General features: G+C 43.3%; 4 protein-coding genes across 11 annotated transcripts in view; all 4 read right to left on the bottom strand.

Moving 5' to 3' along the window:
- The window catches only part of PXK (PX domain containing serine/threonine kinase like), a 32,844-nt gene extending 32,137 nt beyond the window's left edge, over positions 1-707 (bottom strand). For 4 of the 8 annotated variants that reach the window (XR_015913581.1, XM_088528249.1, XM_088528250.1 and 1 more), the window contains exon 1: positions 545-705. Coding sequence is in view for 6 of the 8 variants with exons in the window: in XM_088528249.1 (XP_088384375.1) it covers positions 545-646 (102 nt within the window). In the remaining 2 variants the exon portion in view is untranslated. Of the gene's footprint in view, positions 1-544 lie in introns of all 8 variants that reach the window. The other 4 variants (XR_015913580.1, XM_088528251.1, XM_088528248.1 and 1 more) reach the window with 3 other exon arrangements.
- Positions 708-2,163: 1,456 nt separating this feature from the next.
- Positions 2,164-2,713, bottom strand: HTD2 (hydroxyacyl-thioester dehydratase type 2). Its single transcript, XM_010227756.2, has one exon. The coding sequence runs from the start codon at positions 2,711-2,713 to the stop codon at positions 2,207-2,209; it is 507 nt and encodes a 168-aa protein (XP_010226058.2). The 3' UTR covers positions 2,164-2,206.
- RPP14 (ribonuclease P/MRP subunit p14) lies at positions 2,619-5,090 on the bottom strand. Its single transcript, XM_088528246.1, has 5 exons — positions 4,986-5,090; positions 4,818-4,902; positions 4,351-4,427; positions 3,489-3,567; positions 2,619-2,815 (listed from the first exon to the last, which is right to left on the bottom strand). Exons 1-5 carry the CDS (start codon positions 5,069-5,071, stop codon positions 2,759-2,761), a joined length of 384 nt encoding a protein of 127 aa, XP_088384372.1. The 5' UTR covers positions 5,072-5,090; the 3' UTR covers positions 2,619-2,758.
- A 4,010-nt stretch (positions 5,091-9,100) lies between these two features.
- Positions 9,101-13,381, bottom strand: part of PRKAR2A (protein kinase cAMP-dependent type II regulatory subunit alpha) — a 51,200-nt gene continuing 46,919 nt past the window's right edge. Inside the window, exons 9-11 of the mRNA XM_088528245.1 lie at positions 12,345-12,410; positions 11,649-11,787; positions 9,101-11,100 (exon numbers count right to left, since the gene is read on the bottom strand). Of these exons, the coding sequence (XP_088384371.1) occupies positions 10,967-11,100; positions 11,649-11,787; positions 12,345-12,410 (339 nt within the window). The 3' untranslated portion in view covers positions 9,101-10,966. The remainder of the gene's footprint in view (positions 11,101-11,648; positions 11,788-12,344; positions 12,411-13,381) is intronic.

Genomic DNA, 13,381 nt, shown 5'->3' with positions numbered 1-13,381 from the left:
TATGAAGTTCCCGCACTGCCAGCACCACGGGGGCAACCAGGAGCAGCACTGCTGGGCCTGGGCCATGCCGCAGGAGGCGCCAGATGCTTCCAGTTACCCCCTTTACTCCCACACCTACCCTGGTCGCTCCCAGTTACCACCATTTACCCCCAAACAGCTGCCCCCGACGATCCCAGTTACTCCCATTTCCACACAACTCCCGCTTACCCCACTACCCCCTACTCTGCTACCCCAGTTACCCCCATCACTACCCTCCTCCCAGTTACCCCTCACAACCCCCACTCTGCTGCTCCAGTTACTCCCACTGCTTTTGCCCCCCCCCCCCGCTGCCAATTACCCCAATCCCCCCACGCTGCTACCACAGTCGCTCCCAGTCGCCCCCGTTTACCCTCCATGACGCCTCGCTCCCCCGTACTCCCCCCATTCCCCAGCCTGCTCCCAGTTACCCCCCGGCTGCCTCCCGTCCCCCCCACCCCCGGCTCCGCGCTCCCCGGCGCCGCCGCCCGCCGCGCCCGGGCCGGGCCTGCCGCCCGGCGCCGCTCACCGTGTGCGAGTGCAGGCTCTGGCTCGCCTCGATCTGCGCTGTCAGCGGCACCGTGTCGTCCAGCAGCACCTTGCCGGCCGGCGGCTTCTCCATGAAGGCCATGCCGGGCCGGGCGGCGGCAGCGCGGCGCCGCCAACCTGCTTCCCGGCGCAGCCCCCGCCGCTGTCAACACGGCAGCGCCGCGGGCCCCAGCGCCGCCCGCCCGGCCTGCGCCGCGGCCGCCCGCCAGGCGGCGCCGCAGAGCCGCGCCGCAGGGCCCCGCCCCCGCCGCGCCGCCCGCCCCCCGGGGCAGCCCCGGCGGGGGCGGCCGCGCTGCGGGGAGGGCGGCGCAGGTAACGAGAGAGTTTCTATATTTCCTATTTTATTTTATATTTACCTCTCAGTTTTTACACTTTTGCAGCTAAATGTCAATCTTTGTAAGCACAGATTTGAGACTGTGGGGCTCAATCTGACGGTAACTTCATTTCCTTCCAGGGCAGCGGTGCACAACACCAGAACTGCAGGCATGGAAACCTGCTGCCCCAGTACTCACTTGTATTTTTACGCTGCAGGAGTTAATTATTTAACAGGAATAAATTTCACCTAAGTTGTGGTAAGCAAGACTGCAGAGCGAGCATTTGTCATACGCTTGGAATAGTGCAAATAGTCCCCGCTTTAACTCTGCCTTGACAGGAAAATGAGCTACACTGTGATTAAGCACCTGGATCTCAGAACAGAAGTATATCCCGGCTCTTCACACAATAGCCCCAGTACTCCCTCTACTGTTACTCGGGATGGGAGATACAGATTTAACTACTGCCTTAGTTTCTCACCTACTGCCTCTTCCTCAGATTTGACTGAGTTAATAGGCATAAACAGAGTAACTTCAGACCTAGAGGGGCAGATGAACAAGGAATGAGTGAAAGTATATATATACTTATTATATGTGTGTACTTAATATACGTGTGTGTGTATATATATATATATAAGATTTCTTAGGTCTTCCTTCACTCAGTTGCACTTCTAGGAGGCAAATTTCCACGGCAATCTGCAGTTAAGCTGATTTTCTTGGTTTGCTTATAATCAGGTGTTGTTAGGTAACTGAAGAATTTGAAAATATTGAGAGAGGTGCAACTTAAAGATATAGCAGGGAGAGGAAATTGTTTACGTTAAAGCTGACTACTGCTTATTTATGGAGCTAAGACCTTTATTAGTTAGCACATTGTTCACTGCACCAATATCAGATGGAACTGGTATATACATTACACAGAGAAATCCTGCACTATGTGCATCAATACCCTTTTCCTCCATCTGTTTGTTTGCCTGTTAAAGAGCAGCACTGTCCCCCCTCAAAATGTTTATTATCAATACAACTCTTCTGTAAAGTGTGAAAAAGTTTTAACTGATCTTAACCAGCCTCCATTTCCTTCAAAAGTGTTTTTGTCCAAAATAACCATCGCTGCAGCACAGCAAAGGCTTGTCTAAAAGCCTCAGTTCCGTCAGACTCCCTTGGAAAAAAATGAAGTTTCTTAATGCAGTTGTTATCAGTTTGTATGCGGTCTCTTAAACACTTAAAAGGTTTTGTTGAAAAGTGTCTGGATTAAGTATCATCATGTAAAAGGACAGAGTCAAAAGCAAGCATGTTTCTGACCTTTACTATTAAGTAGCATAGCATGAAAAGCTCTAATTTTCCTGTACCATGACTTTCACCATCCCTTCCATAACAGTCTTTCCACTTTCTGTGACCGTACACGATACAGCAATGTGTGCAACAGACCTCTTCAGTCGTTTAACTTCTGCTGCAGCTAAGACTTCTTCACCAACATATAAAGGAGATGGAAATCTGATCTCCTGAGAAAGAAATACACAACCTTGACCTGGCATTTTAGTACCTAGAACTGCAGAAATAAGTCCATTGATCAAAACTCCATGTACAATAGTTCTCCCAAATCTAGACTTCTTTGCAAAATCTTCATTTAAATGTAAAGGATTTGTGTCACCTGTTAAATCAGAAAAAGTAACAACATCATTCTGTGTAAAAGCTTTGGTAAGTTCAGCTTTGTCTCCAACTTTTATATGTAAGTGTCGAAGTAAGGGACATCCAAGGAGTGAGGTGGTAACTACACGTTTTGTCAAGGCTCTTTGCTGCAAATTCCCTCCAGAAATTCCACGCCTGAAGACCAGCAACATCTCAAGCAACTTCTGCTTCTTACAGCCAAACCAGCAACTGCATAATCAGTCCAATACTAGTTCTCTACTGTTCCCAGATAATGCAAGAAGAAATGGAGATGTCTAGTTAGGAAAAAAAAAAAAAAAAGAAACACAGTGAAGCACTACAAAAACTACAAAAGCCATCAAAATCATTCAAAGCAGAGCTGAAAAAAACTTAAGATTTCCCCTTAAATTAAAAGCTTAAAAGTCTGAGTCCAAGTAGATTTTTGTTTGGGCATCACTTTTGATGCAAAGAATCTTGGAACTCATTTTATGAAACCACATCCTAAGGAAAAGTTTAAGCTCTGGAGGCACACATTGACACAGGCATTTGAAACATGGTCTGCTGACTGTTAGAAGAAAGAAAAATGGGGTAGAGGAAATAAAAAGTTGGGCCAAGAATGAAGCTTTCATATTTTTCAGATCTGCTATTGAGATCAGAACTTGTCACTAGAGTGAAAATATAAGATGAGGAGACAACCATCACAGTTTGATTTTAAAAATCATTTTAGTCTGCAGGGAAGTGGCAGACAACCTAGGAGTGACAAGTTTAGATCATTCATTTAAGAGTACTAAGAACGGGATTACTTAAACGCAGGCCTGCACACCTGGAGTGAAAAGCATTTTATTCCCAAAGGAAAAGGTTTCTGTGCGTCAGTCACCTTTGTGTTAAAAGGCTGCGTACTCAAAGAGCCAGGTGATCCTACTGTGAGAAGTGACATGTCGGGGAAGCCACGTGGCCTCCCGGGTTTACCTGCAGCACTCGAAAGGCGCACCGTCTGTTCTGGTAGAAGCCCAGCAGCGTGAGAGCGCTCCACAGCTTGACAAAGCCACTGGGTAACAAGAACACGAACGAGATTAATAGGATTTGTCTGTCAAGGGTTTCCTGCAGCATAAACAGCTTAAATAAATATGTTACACAAACAGCAACGAAAACGGAGTTTAACAGAAGGTCATTTTTCAGCAGGTAGTAACGTTAGGCCCCAAAGAGTCATGTAATCACTGCAGTCTCTTCTCCTCCTCACAAGAGATGCTTACTGTAACCTTGTCAAATGTCAAATACGTTATGGCCCTTTTTCTTAAATTCTTTCTGTGTCTTTAAGCTTCTTCCTCTAATTCACCTGCTGTTATCTTCACCATTTACATCTGATAAGCACTGCCTTCTATTGCTATGGAAAGGGATTTACACTTACATATTTCAACAGCACTCAATTCTCATCAGACTATTCTGTTCTAAGCAGAAATAATACACTGATCTTATGTTTTTAAACATATGTTTTTAAATCTTAGTAAATTTTCATTTGTTTATCACATGCTCTATGCTTAGCTCTTCTAGTTAGGCTTGGTTCTTTGGAAATTGCATACAAACAGCACCAGTGATATTCTGAGCAACCTAAAAATGTCTCCCAAATAGTACTGAAACCGAGCTCCAGAGAATTATATTCCTGATGAAAAAATGAGAAAGTAAATTAACATTCTAGGCTGATTTTACAGAGATACGAACAAAGCAAGGTCAATAACAGAACATGGATCATATCAATTACCACACTTCTAGCTCACAGTCTAATGCATATCTGCCTTGCAGTACTCATATACTATATAGTAGTGTACCTTACCTGCTAATAACCCTTAATATTGCAGACATACTCTTTTCCTCGTATGTTAAGACATCAACAGGCAAAGCTGCTCCAACCTATGCAAAAGTATGGCACTGTTAAATCACTACTTTTACAGCAGTTTATACAAAAGTGATTTTATTGCCAGGACATGACTTTGTTAAAGACAAGCTCAAATCTCAGGTGAGCTATAAAAACATTGTAGTTTTTGTACACTATCCTCGTTTTCATAGCTATGTGGAAAAGAGCCACTTTTACCTCCCCCTCCGTTACAGCTGGGGAAACAGAGCCCCGGGGATGCCGACGCACCCTACCCAGTCACCCAACGGGGCAACAACACGAGGAACACCGGGGACTTCCCAGCCCCTGCAGCTACAACCATCCCAGAGCTCTGCTTCTAAGCCCTCGCTTCAGCAAAAGCGCCAACACCGCCGAACGCCGCCCCACGCCCCGCCCGGCCGGCGCACCTCGCCGTGCAGCTCCCGCAGCGCCGTCACCACGAGCTGCTTGAAGAGCGCGGCGCTGGGCCGGGCCGCGCCGTCGGGCAGCTCCCTGCGGGAAGCAGAGCGGAGGGCGGGCTCGCGGGCTGCCGGCGGCAGCTCGCGGCCGGGGCGCGCGCGGCGGGGAGGACTCACAGGCGGACGCGCAGGTAGTGGTGCTCGGCGGCGCTGCGCAGCACCCGCCGCTCGAAGGCGGCCGGCGGCGGCTCCGCGCGGGCCATGCGGCGGCGGCGGCTCCTCCTCAGGCGCTGCCCGCCCGGCGCCGCGCGCAGCCAATGGCGGCTCCGCTACGGCGGCCCCGCGGGCCCAACGCGCGCGGCGGAGCGGGCCGTGAGGGGCGCACGCGCTAACGGCCGCCAACGGCCTCGTAGCAGGAGCGCAGAGGCGTTAAAGGCGCCGGCCGGGCACCCACGCTGCCCTAAGGCTGCTTTGGCCCTGGCAGAGTCAGGAGAGGGAGCAGTAGGTCCCGCTCCTGAAATTAATCTTCTCGCTGAAGTGATTCCCGCTGCTTCAGGATTGTAAAAGTTGAACACAGCGTTGGAGAGGGGCAAGCAGAGATGCTTCCTCACGGCCCCCTTAAAATAGTGGTTGAGAGGCTGTTACTGGGGCAGGTTGGTGGCTGGAAGCAGCTGGAACACTGCTGGAAAAGCAGCTGAGCCTGGGTGGAATCCAAGCAGGAGGGCTGTGGTAACTGCACAGGGGGAAAGACACTGCTATTAACACAATTATCATAGTTGCTTGAATGCTTAGAGCACTTAGAGCACCCAGGGATGGCTGTGACACATCCTTCAGAGAGAAACAGCAGGAAAAAGTAGTATGAACAGAACCTTTCTCAAGCTAACCAACATTCCCAGGATAACTTCAGTCTTGCAACTTTTGCTTAAAAGAAAGGGTTTATCCAGGAATTCTCAGAAAAATACACTATTTTAAACAAAACCACCATCTTTTATGCCCTTTCTCTGCCTTTGGTGCTTGACAACAAGGAATAACTGGGCAGTGAAACAATGATCTTCAAAGCTGTGGCTAGTTGTCACTAGTGAGGATTTCTTCATCTCAGATGCTCCATTACCACCAGGGCTTCTAAGGGATCCCCCTTCCTTGCAGCGAGATCCAGCAGTGGAATCAAGATTTGAGGTTTTGCTCTGTTCAACCCCGATTTTCTCTCTCCTCAGTCCAGCAGGCAGCTCGGCCTCCTTTGGTGTTCAGCAAGCTTTGGAGGTTACCTATAGCTCACCAACATCTATCTAAGGTTTTCCTAAGAAAAACACCTGGTAAAAGCCTCCTGAAGAGGTCATCTCATCTACCCGTGCCTCAGACAAGTATATAATCCTTTGGGCAGAGATCTGTTTAAACTGTTTCAAGAAACATATAATGAAGATTTCACACATATCCAGTATCTGCTTGAGCTGTCTTCCAGGCAGAGCTTTTGAATGCTTAGACTGTACCAGGAAGAGGCAGATTATGCCCAGTGTTAGGTATTTGTCCTAGCAACTGTGAGATCATACCATCTTGTTGAAATCTTTGTGTTTCAAGAGTTCCCTACCCCTCCCAGTTTACATTTTATACATCTTTTTATTGTGCTGCTACCCTCTGGCCCTTTCAAATGTCAACATCTTCCCAAGCTAAAGTGCCCTTACTACTCAAGCACTGCAGTAAACTGAGTACTATAGAATAGCTGAGGCAAAACATTCCCATGATTAAAACCATGATGCACTGGAAATACTCTCCCTAATTTAGAAACTGTACATAAAATAGTAAGCATTTAGAATAAAGTTTAAGCAAAAGCAAACTTTAAGAATTTGAAAAAATAACTTCACAAGTACCAAACTAATTTTAAAATTATTAGGCTAAAAAAAAGGCAAGTTGCTGTATGACATTCAGTAGCCGTAAGTATAGGGCAGCAAGAGATCTCCAGAAATATTGTAATTCTCCTAAGAACTGAAAATCAGTTAGTATACTGCTCAAACAAAATCAAAAAATTGATTTTACAATAGCATGGCAACCATATCACAGCCAGTTTTATTCGGAGCAACGATATCTACAGAAAGGTATCACTTAAGGTATTAGTTAAATTTTCTCATCAAACAGTAAAACTCGGTGGCTGGAGGATGTATAAATCTATTCTCATTATTGCAATAGGGCAAGTGTTGTTTTCTATAAGGCTCTGATAACACAAGCAACAGTAACTCTGACACTCCAAGTAAATTTAGTTACCTGCTGGAAAGTCCAGTTGTTTTTTAAGCACTGTGTGTAGGGGCACGTCAGCTGCAGTAAGTCAATAAAGAGCACACACCGGATTGTACCAGGAAGGCTGGACACGACATGTCAGCTTTTTATTAACCAAAAGTGAAGCTGAACCCCAGAGTGGTTTAACTTTTAAAAAATATATGCTCATATGGCAGATATTTTCCTTCATGTTCAACACTGTAATGCAAGAATTGAATTTTGCAGTTGTTCATCCTTTGAGGATCAAATACTAAATGTAAAATGCATTCAAATAAGGGTCCCCTCAATGAATCAATGAAGAAAAACATTTAACTCAGAAGAACAGACCAATTTTAAGAACTGTCTTATGAAATTCTCCCAAGTGAAAGACCATTAAAGCACTTGGAGCCTTGAGGTAGCAACTTTATGCAGGATTTAATTCTCCTCCTGCCCCACAGAGTGGAGGAAAATTAGTAGCGCATTATTAGCTCCAGCCAGCTAAATGGAGTTGAATATTCCCTTGTGAGGTTCTCTTGCGCCTCGAAATAGCATTGTAGTGCTGTAGACCATCAGGAGAAAATCCACAAAGAAGGCCTCTTGAAATAAAATATATGGTTTGAAAGAAGTGGAAATAAAAAACAACAATAACTGTAACAACAAAAATTGACTGGAGTGAAAAAAAAAAAAAGTTTGTATTTTGGCAAGACTAGTTTACAAATACATGTCAAGAACAAAAGTCCATTTTCAGCCAACTGAAAAGAAAGGATGGAAGTGACATTCAAAGGGTTTTCTCTTCTTGCCCTCTGTGCAAATTTGTATTTTGTTTTGTTAAGAGAGCGCTTTTGCCCTTTTTTCTTTCTTTTTTTTTTTTTTTTTACACTGTGAAACCTGTGCTGTGACATTAAACAGAAATACCATATGCCAGGACATTTGACCACTGAGAAAGCTCCTCTCACTGACTTCACAACAATCACAAGCAGGGAATCAGATATAAGAGACTTTTTCCTCCAAGTCTCAAAGACACTACCCTCTTTTACCCACTTTGCTGCTGAGTTTTTAATAAAAATTAGATCTTCCTCCATTACCAATCTCAGAGAATCCACAGCAAATTTACTGATCGCTGAGCAATAACAACAAAGACTGTGCTCATTCTCCACGACAATTGTGATGAGCAGTCACAGTGAAAAGGAAAAAACTGGGATACGACGACACAGTCAGGACTTTACAAACTGGTGTCTCACTTCACTCCCCTCAGCGCTTTCTGACTCTGTTCATTGCTGGTGCTCCGCCAGGTAACCGCTTAGCCAGGCAGCGTTGAGCATCTCGCTACAAGGTTCTCTCTGCTTTCCAAAGTTACACAGAACAGGCTGGTTAAACCAGACTAGATTAGTCAGGCACATTGCAAATCACACCCTTTTAAATGGGGCGAGCTTCTTACAGGCTCACTCTCCTTCAGCTCACAGTCAGATTGCCTCTTTGCACCACAGAGCAACATCACAGCAATCCTGGCTGCAGGATGGCACTGCCCAGTATGACTTTGCTGCAGAGAGTCTAGCAAAAGGTCAAAATTACTTCAGAAGCTTGTTCTTGCTCACATGGGATCCCAAGCCATTGATTTTATGGTCTCATCCTTTCCTTTGACTGCTAGAATCATCAAATCCTCCCCTTCAGGCAGAATTACCTAATTACCAGACAATTGCTTGGTGTTTTTTTTTTTTTTTTTTACTGAAGGCTCTAAAAACCACAGCCCATCTGTAAGGGAGCCCAACCTGCCAGACCCCACCGGACAAAGAGGAGGAAACTGTGCCGGGAGGGACAGAGGCCAGCTGATGATTTCACAGCAAATTTCTCTTTAGTTCACATGACAGTTTATGCAGTACAGAAACTCATACTAGTATGAAGACCAGTTTACGTTTAGATTGCTGGCTAGTCATGAGCTGGCTTCAAAAAGACTCTATGATCCCAAAGTAATTTAAAGTATCTGTTATCAAACCAAGGACCTAATTAGTGTTTTTTTGGGGTTTTGTTTGTTTGTTTTTTAAAAAAAATCTGCAATTAAAACAATGATTTTGTCTTTGGTGTTAAACCTCAGAAGCAGGAATGAAGTACCTGCTGCTTCTTTGGCTATGATTTATTATCAAAACCACTCCAGTAAAGTAATAGAAACTCACTGTTCTAGAATACATGCAGTTAGAAGAGCCACTGGACATCACGATCAGAACTCTAATAATATGGAAACACCTCTTCCAGGATGTCCATTAGGAATCTATTTATATTATATAAAAATATGATTCCAATTGCAGTAACTGGACAATACCCATTCAATCTTACAAAGTTTCCATCTTATTTATATTTCAGAAACTGGGAGGAGCTCATCCATTTAGGGAAGAAATTACTGTCCAGAAACCAACTCGGAGTTGAGCGTAAGCATCTTGTGCCTTAAAGAAATGTCCATTGTCATACTATAAGCAGGAATTTAACTAGCATCCTTCTATTGTTATTCACATGGCCATGAATAAAAAGAGCAATTTCTGTTCTACTAGCACCCACAATTAAAATTTCATAACCCCATAAAACACAAATTTTGCATGAGCTGAAAAATTCAAATTCAGAGGCTCACTAGATTTATTACCTATAAATTCAATTTCTTAATATAAATATTCTGTTTTACACCATAAAAAATACCCTTCTTATGGTCTGATTCTTATTTAATACTCTGATAAAATCTTAGCAGTATGCCAATTAAGGTCATTAAAACTAAAGAAATAGAATCTACCTAGTAAATGCTGCAAATTTAACAGGTACTTTAGATAACTCACCATTATCTGAGTTATCACCTAAATCAAAAAGACTCCTCAAACACACCAAATGTGCAGTTAGCAAAGACATTTGCTCCACAAATTCAAATGCTGCCAACTTTTGAAAGATTTAGCAAATCCACTTCGCATCTGGAAGCATCCAATTATCTAATGAAGTTAGAATACTGTGAAATATTAGGACTGGGGAGGGAGGAAGATCCTGTAAATAAGTAGAGAAATAGTCTTCCTTTAAATTACAAAATGTTCACCTCCTTAAAAAGCTTTAAAACTGACCCAGACAACAGTGCCCTGGGAAATCAAGCAGTATAACGGATCTCTGTAAGCAAGAGAAGGTTATATATTGTGAACTCTCCACAATAAAATCTACTTGGTGTTAAGAAACAAAGAGCAAATTTTGGGAGATGACAACTATGAAATCTTCGAGCCATTTTCTTTGCTGCTCAGAAAACGCTTAAAATCTAGTAAACTTCATTTCCTGCATTTCATTGCTAAGCAGCTGTCTGCTGTGTCCTCAGGTAGGTTTAAATAACTATATAAACAACCACCACTCTTAGCAGGTTGAAGAAAATTGATGCCACCTTATTAATTGACTCCACGGTTATTTTTAACTTCGTATTTGGATGCTGCAGTTAAAAAACAAATTTGACATTGCGTAAGGAAAGTATCAGAACATAATAAGCTTGTAAAAGGCTCATTTTCTACATGTTGCCTCTGCAGAACAGGCAGCTTACCCCTACAGAATCTGCTCTGAAAATTTATGGTGGTAACACCAGAAAGAAGGAAGCTTCTACATCTTGCTCACTTTGGGTTTTGTATCAGGCACTTGAACTGTTGGAGAGATGCCATTTTGAACCAAGTAAGTGAACATAGGGTTAGAATCATCTTTAATCTAGGTCTAGTAATGAAGTATCAGCAGCAAAGTGGAGGCATGGAGTGAGCAATCCATCTGTGCTGACACTTTTTATGGTTTCTAAAATGCCCAAAAAGACAACAGCCGTAACTGTTCCATAGTGTCCATTTCCTTGTGAGTTGTGTTGCTGATCGGAGGCTTTTCTGCGTCTTGAACTGAGAAGGCATTGAGGTACCCTGTGCCTAATTCCCTGGATCCAACAGGTCCATGCTAGAGCCAAACAGTGCCACCAGCTGCTCTTCATAATGTGTTATATTCCTCTTCATAATGTCCATGCAGGGTCCAAGCAACCTCTCAAACGCCTGCACATCCATGACTGCAGAAGAACAGAAGTGAAAACAAAATTATCTATCAAAATGATTCCATACGCCAATATATTTTCTGAACTCGGAACACAAACCTCAAGACTAGCCCCTTTGGTTCCGAGTCTTCAACACAAGCCATATAAACAGGAACCGAATTTCAGTCTGTACTGTTTTTTAAAGAAATAAGGTTCATAAAATACACACCTGACCTCAGGGATAAATACAGAACACAAATATACACAGTTCAAGTATAAATCCATCACCTAAAAGCAAATTTTAAGCTAGAAATTGATGCTGAAGACTGTGGCGCAGGCACCAGCGAGTCAGGGTACACCACTTCCACTTCCCTAGAGACAGACCATGCAGAAGTAACAACTCACGAGGCAGTTATCCTCACACACACTTGAAACTAAAGATCTGAGGGGGAAAACAGCAGTGCTTCTCCAAGTTCAACATCTGACTAACAGGTACGGAAAGACAGCCAGGTTGTGAATAGTAAAGTCTGCAGCACAAGTGAAGCCTGGAAAAGGCTAACCAGAAACCTAAAATGCTTCCTTACCTAAACACTTAACTTCCCCAACAGCATAGGCAGAGGCTGCTCTGGGTTTGTTGGTAACAAGTGCAAGCTCTCCAAAATACTGTCCTCTGTGACACTGGGCAATCTCCACTTCTTGGTTAGCATCCTTACTTGTCATAGTCTGTGAAAACAGAACATTTCAGTTACTTTGCACTGAAAAGTTAATCCCACACATCCCTCAGATGTGTAACAACTAATTGGTTTAGGTTCTTAAGACTAGCAATATCCAAATCATAGGCTGCAGACACATTTACCACAGGCTTAATTAGAATTTTGGTTAGAAAAGTGCATGCTGGCCCATAGGAAGCTTTGGAGATGGGCAGATATTCATTGTTTCATCTCTGGAAAACAAATGTTTACTAAGTCACTGAAGATAAACAGCCCTCCCGCTTTCTTTTTTTGCCCCCCCCCCTTTTTTTTTTTGGCTTCCTAGCAGAAAGTTTATCCCCATCCTTAATACCAGAGAGTGTAGAGCAGGTCAGTTTGCAGAGAAGCAAAAACTCTAACCCTCCAATTTTAGTAAAGTTATTTACAACCTAAGTTACTTAAAAAGATAATGGTAAATACTATATAATAATAATAGCTTAAAATATGTCATGCTGGATTTTTGTGTAGCACTTCTATTAACAGAGCAAATCAGGGATTCATTTAAACCTAAAGCATCCTCTTTGAACTCACCTTGCTTTTAATCAGGATTTTTACTTCACCAGATTCTACAATGTAAAAGCAATCTGCTTTATCACCCTGTGAAGAGAAAAAGGTAAACCAAATCACTTTTAAGCTTACTATGAAAGGGAAAAAATGATATTAAAGTGTTCATTCTGACCTAGGCTTTGTGTAGAAATCTGCTGGAATTGACAAACTGACATCAAAGCAACGTGTGAGAGAGAAAACTGAAGAGCCTATACAAAATATAAGTATAAATTGTTATTAAGGTTTTAAATCTGTCAATTTACAAGTTAAAAATTTATAGGGAGCTGAACAGAAGTATTTCTCATCTCAAGTCTGGAAGTGGATTATGGTAATTATAGCAGTCAGAAGAAAAAAGACCAAAAGTAGAGGAAGACAGAGATTATGGACTGCTTACACAAACTGGACCTACATAAGCCAACAGCACTGGGTGGGATGCCTCAGAGAGCTGAGGAAGCTTATCAGTGTCACTATGAAGCTCCTTTTCAGTCAACCTAAAGTGGTAATTGTAAGTAGGAGATATCTCTAGGGAAAAAAAAAATCAAAACAAAATTAAAAACTTAAAATTTTCAAGAGGATCTGGGGAACTACAGACCAACCTGCATAATGTTGGTCCCCAGAAGAACTACAGGGTAATTCATAAAACTGTGAATGAAAATGAGTGAGAAACATCCTATCCACATGGGCTCAACAAATGGTGGCCAGGAGTCTGAAATCCAAAGAGACACTAGTAGTAGAGACATCCCTTAACGGCTGATTTTGGAGCCAAAACTGTTTGGCAGCTGTGTTAATAATGGGATGATGTGACAGAATGCACCTTTGCAAACCCATGGATGGTACCAGACTGAGGAGGGCAGCTGATACCTTGAAGATAGGGCTGCTACTCAGAGGGACTAGAACAAGAAAGAACCCCATGAAGTTTGACAAGCGAAGTCCTAGAAGAATGCCATGCAAGAGGACAGGCTTAGTACTGAAGCACTAAGGAGCCTCTTTAAAGGAAAGGAGCTGGGGATCCTAGTGCACAA

Source organism: Tinamus guttatus, unplaced genomic scaffold, assembly GCF_059628265.1.
Source record: "Tinamus guttatus ecotype Peru unplaced genomic scaffold, ASM5962826v1 Tinamus_guttatus_pri_ptg000307l, whole genome shotgun sequence".
Classification (NCBI taxonomy): domain Eukaryota; kingdom Metazoa; phylum Chordata; class Aves; order Tinamiformes; family Tinamidae; genus Tinamus; species Tinamus guttatus.
The sequence above is the reverse complement of the archived record's forward strand: the minus strand, read 5'-3'. Positions and strand labels throughout refer to the sequence as shown.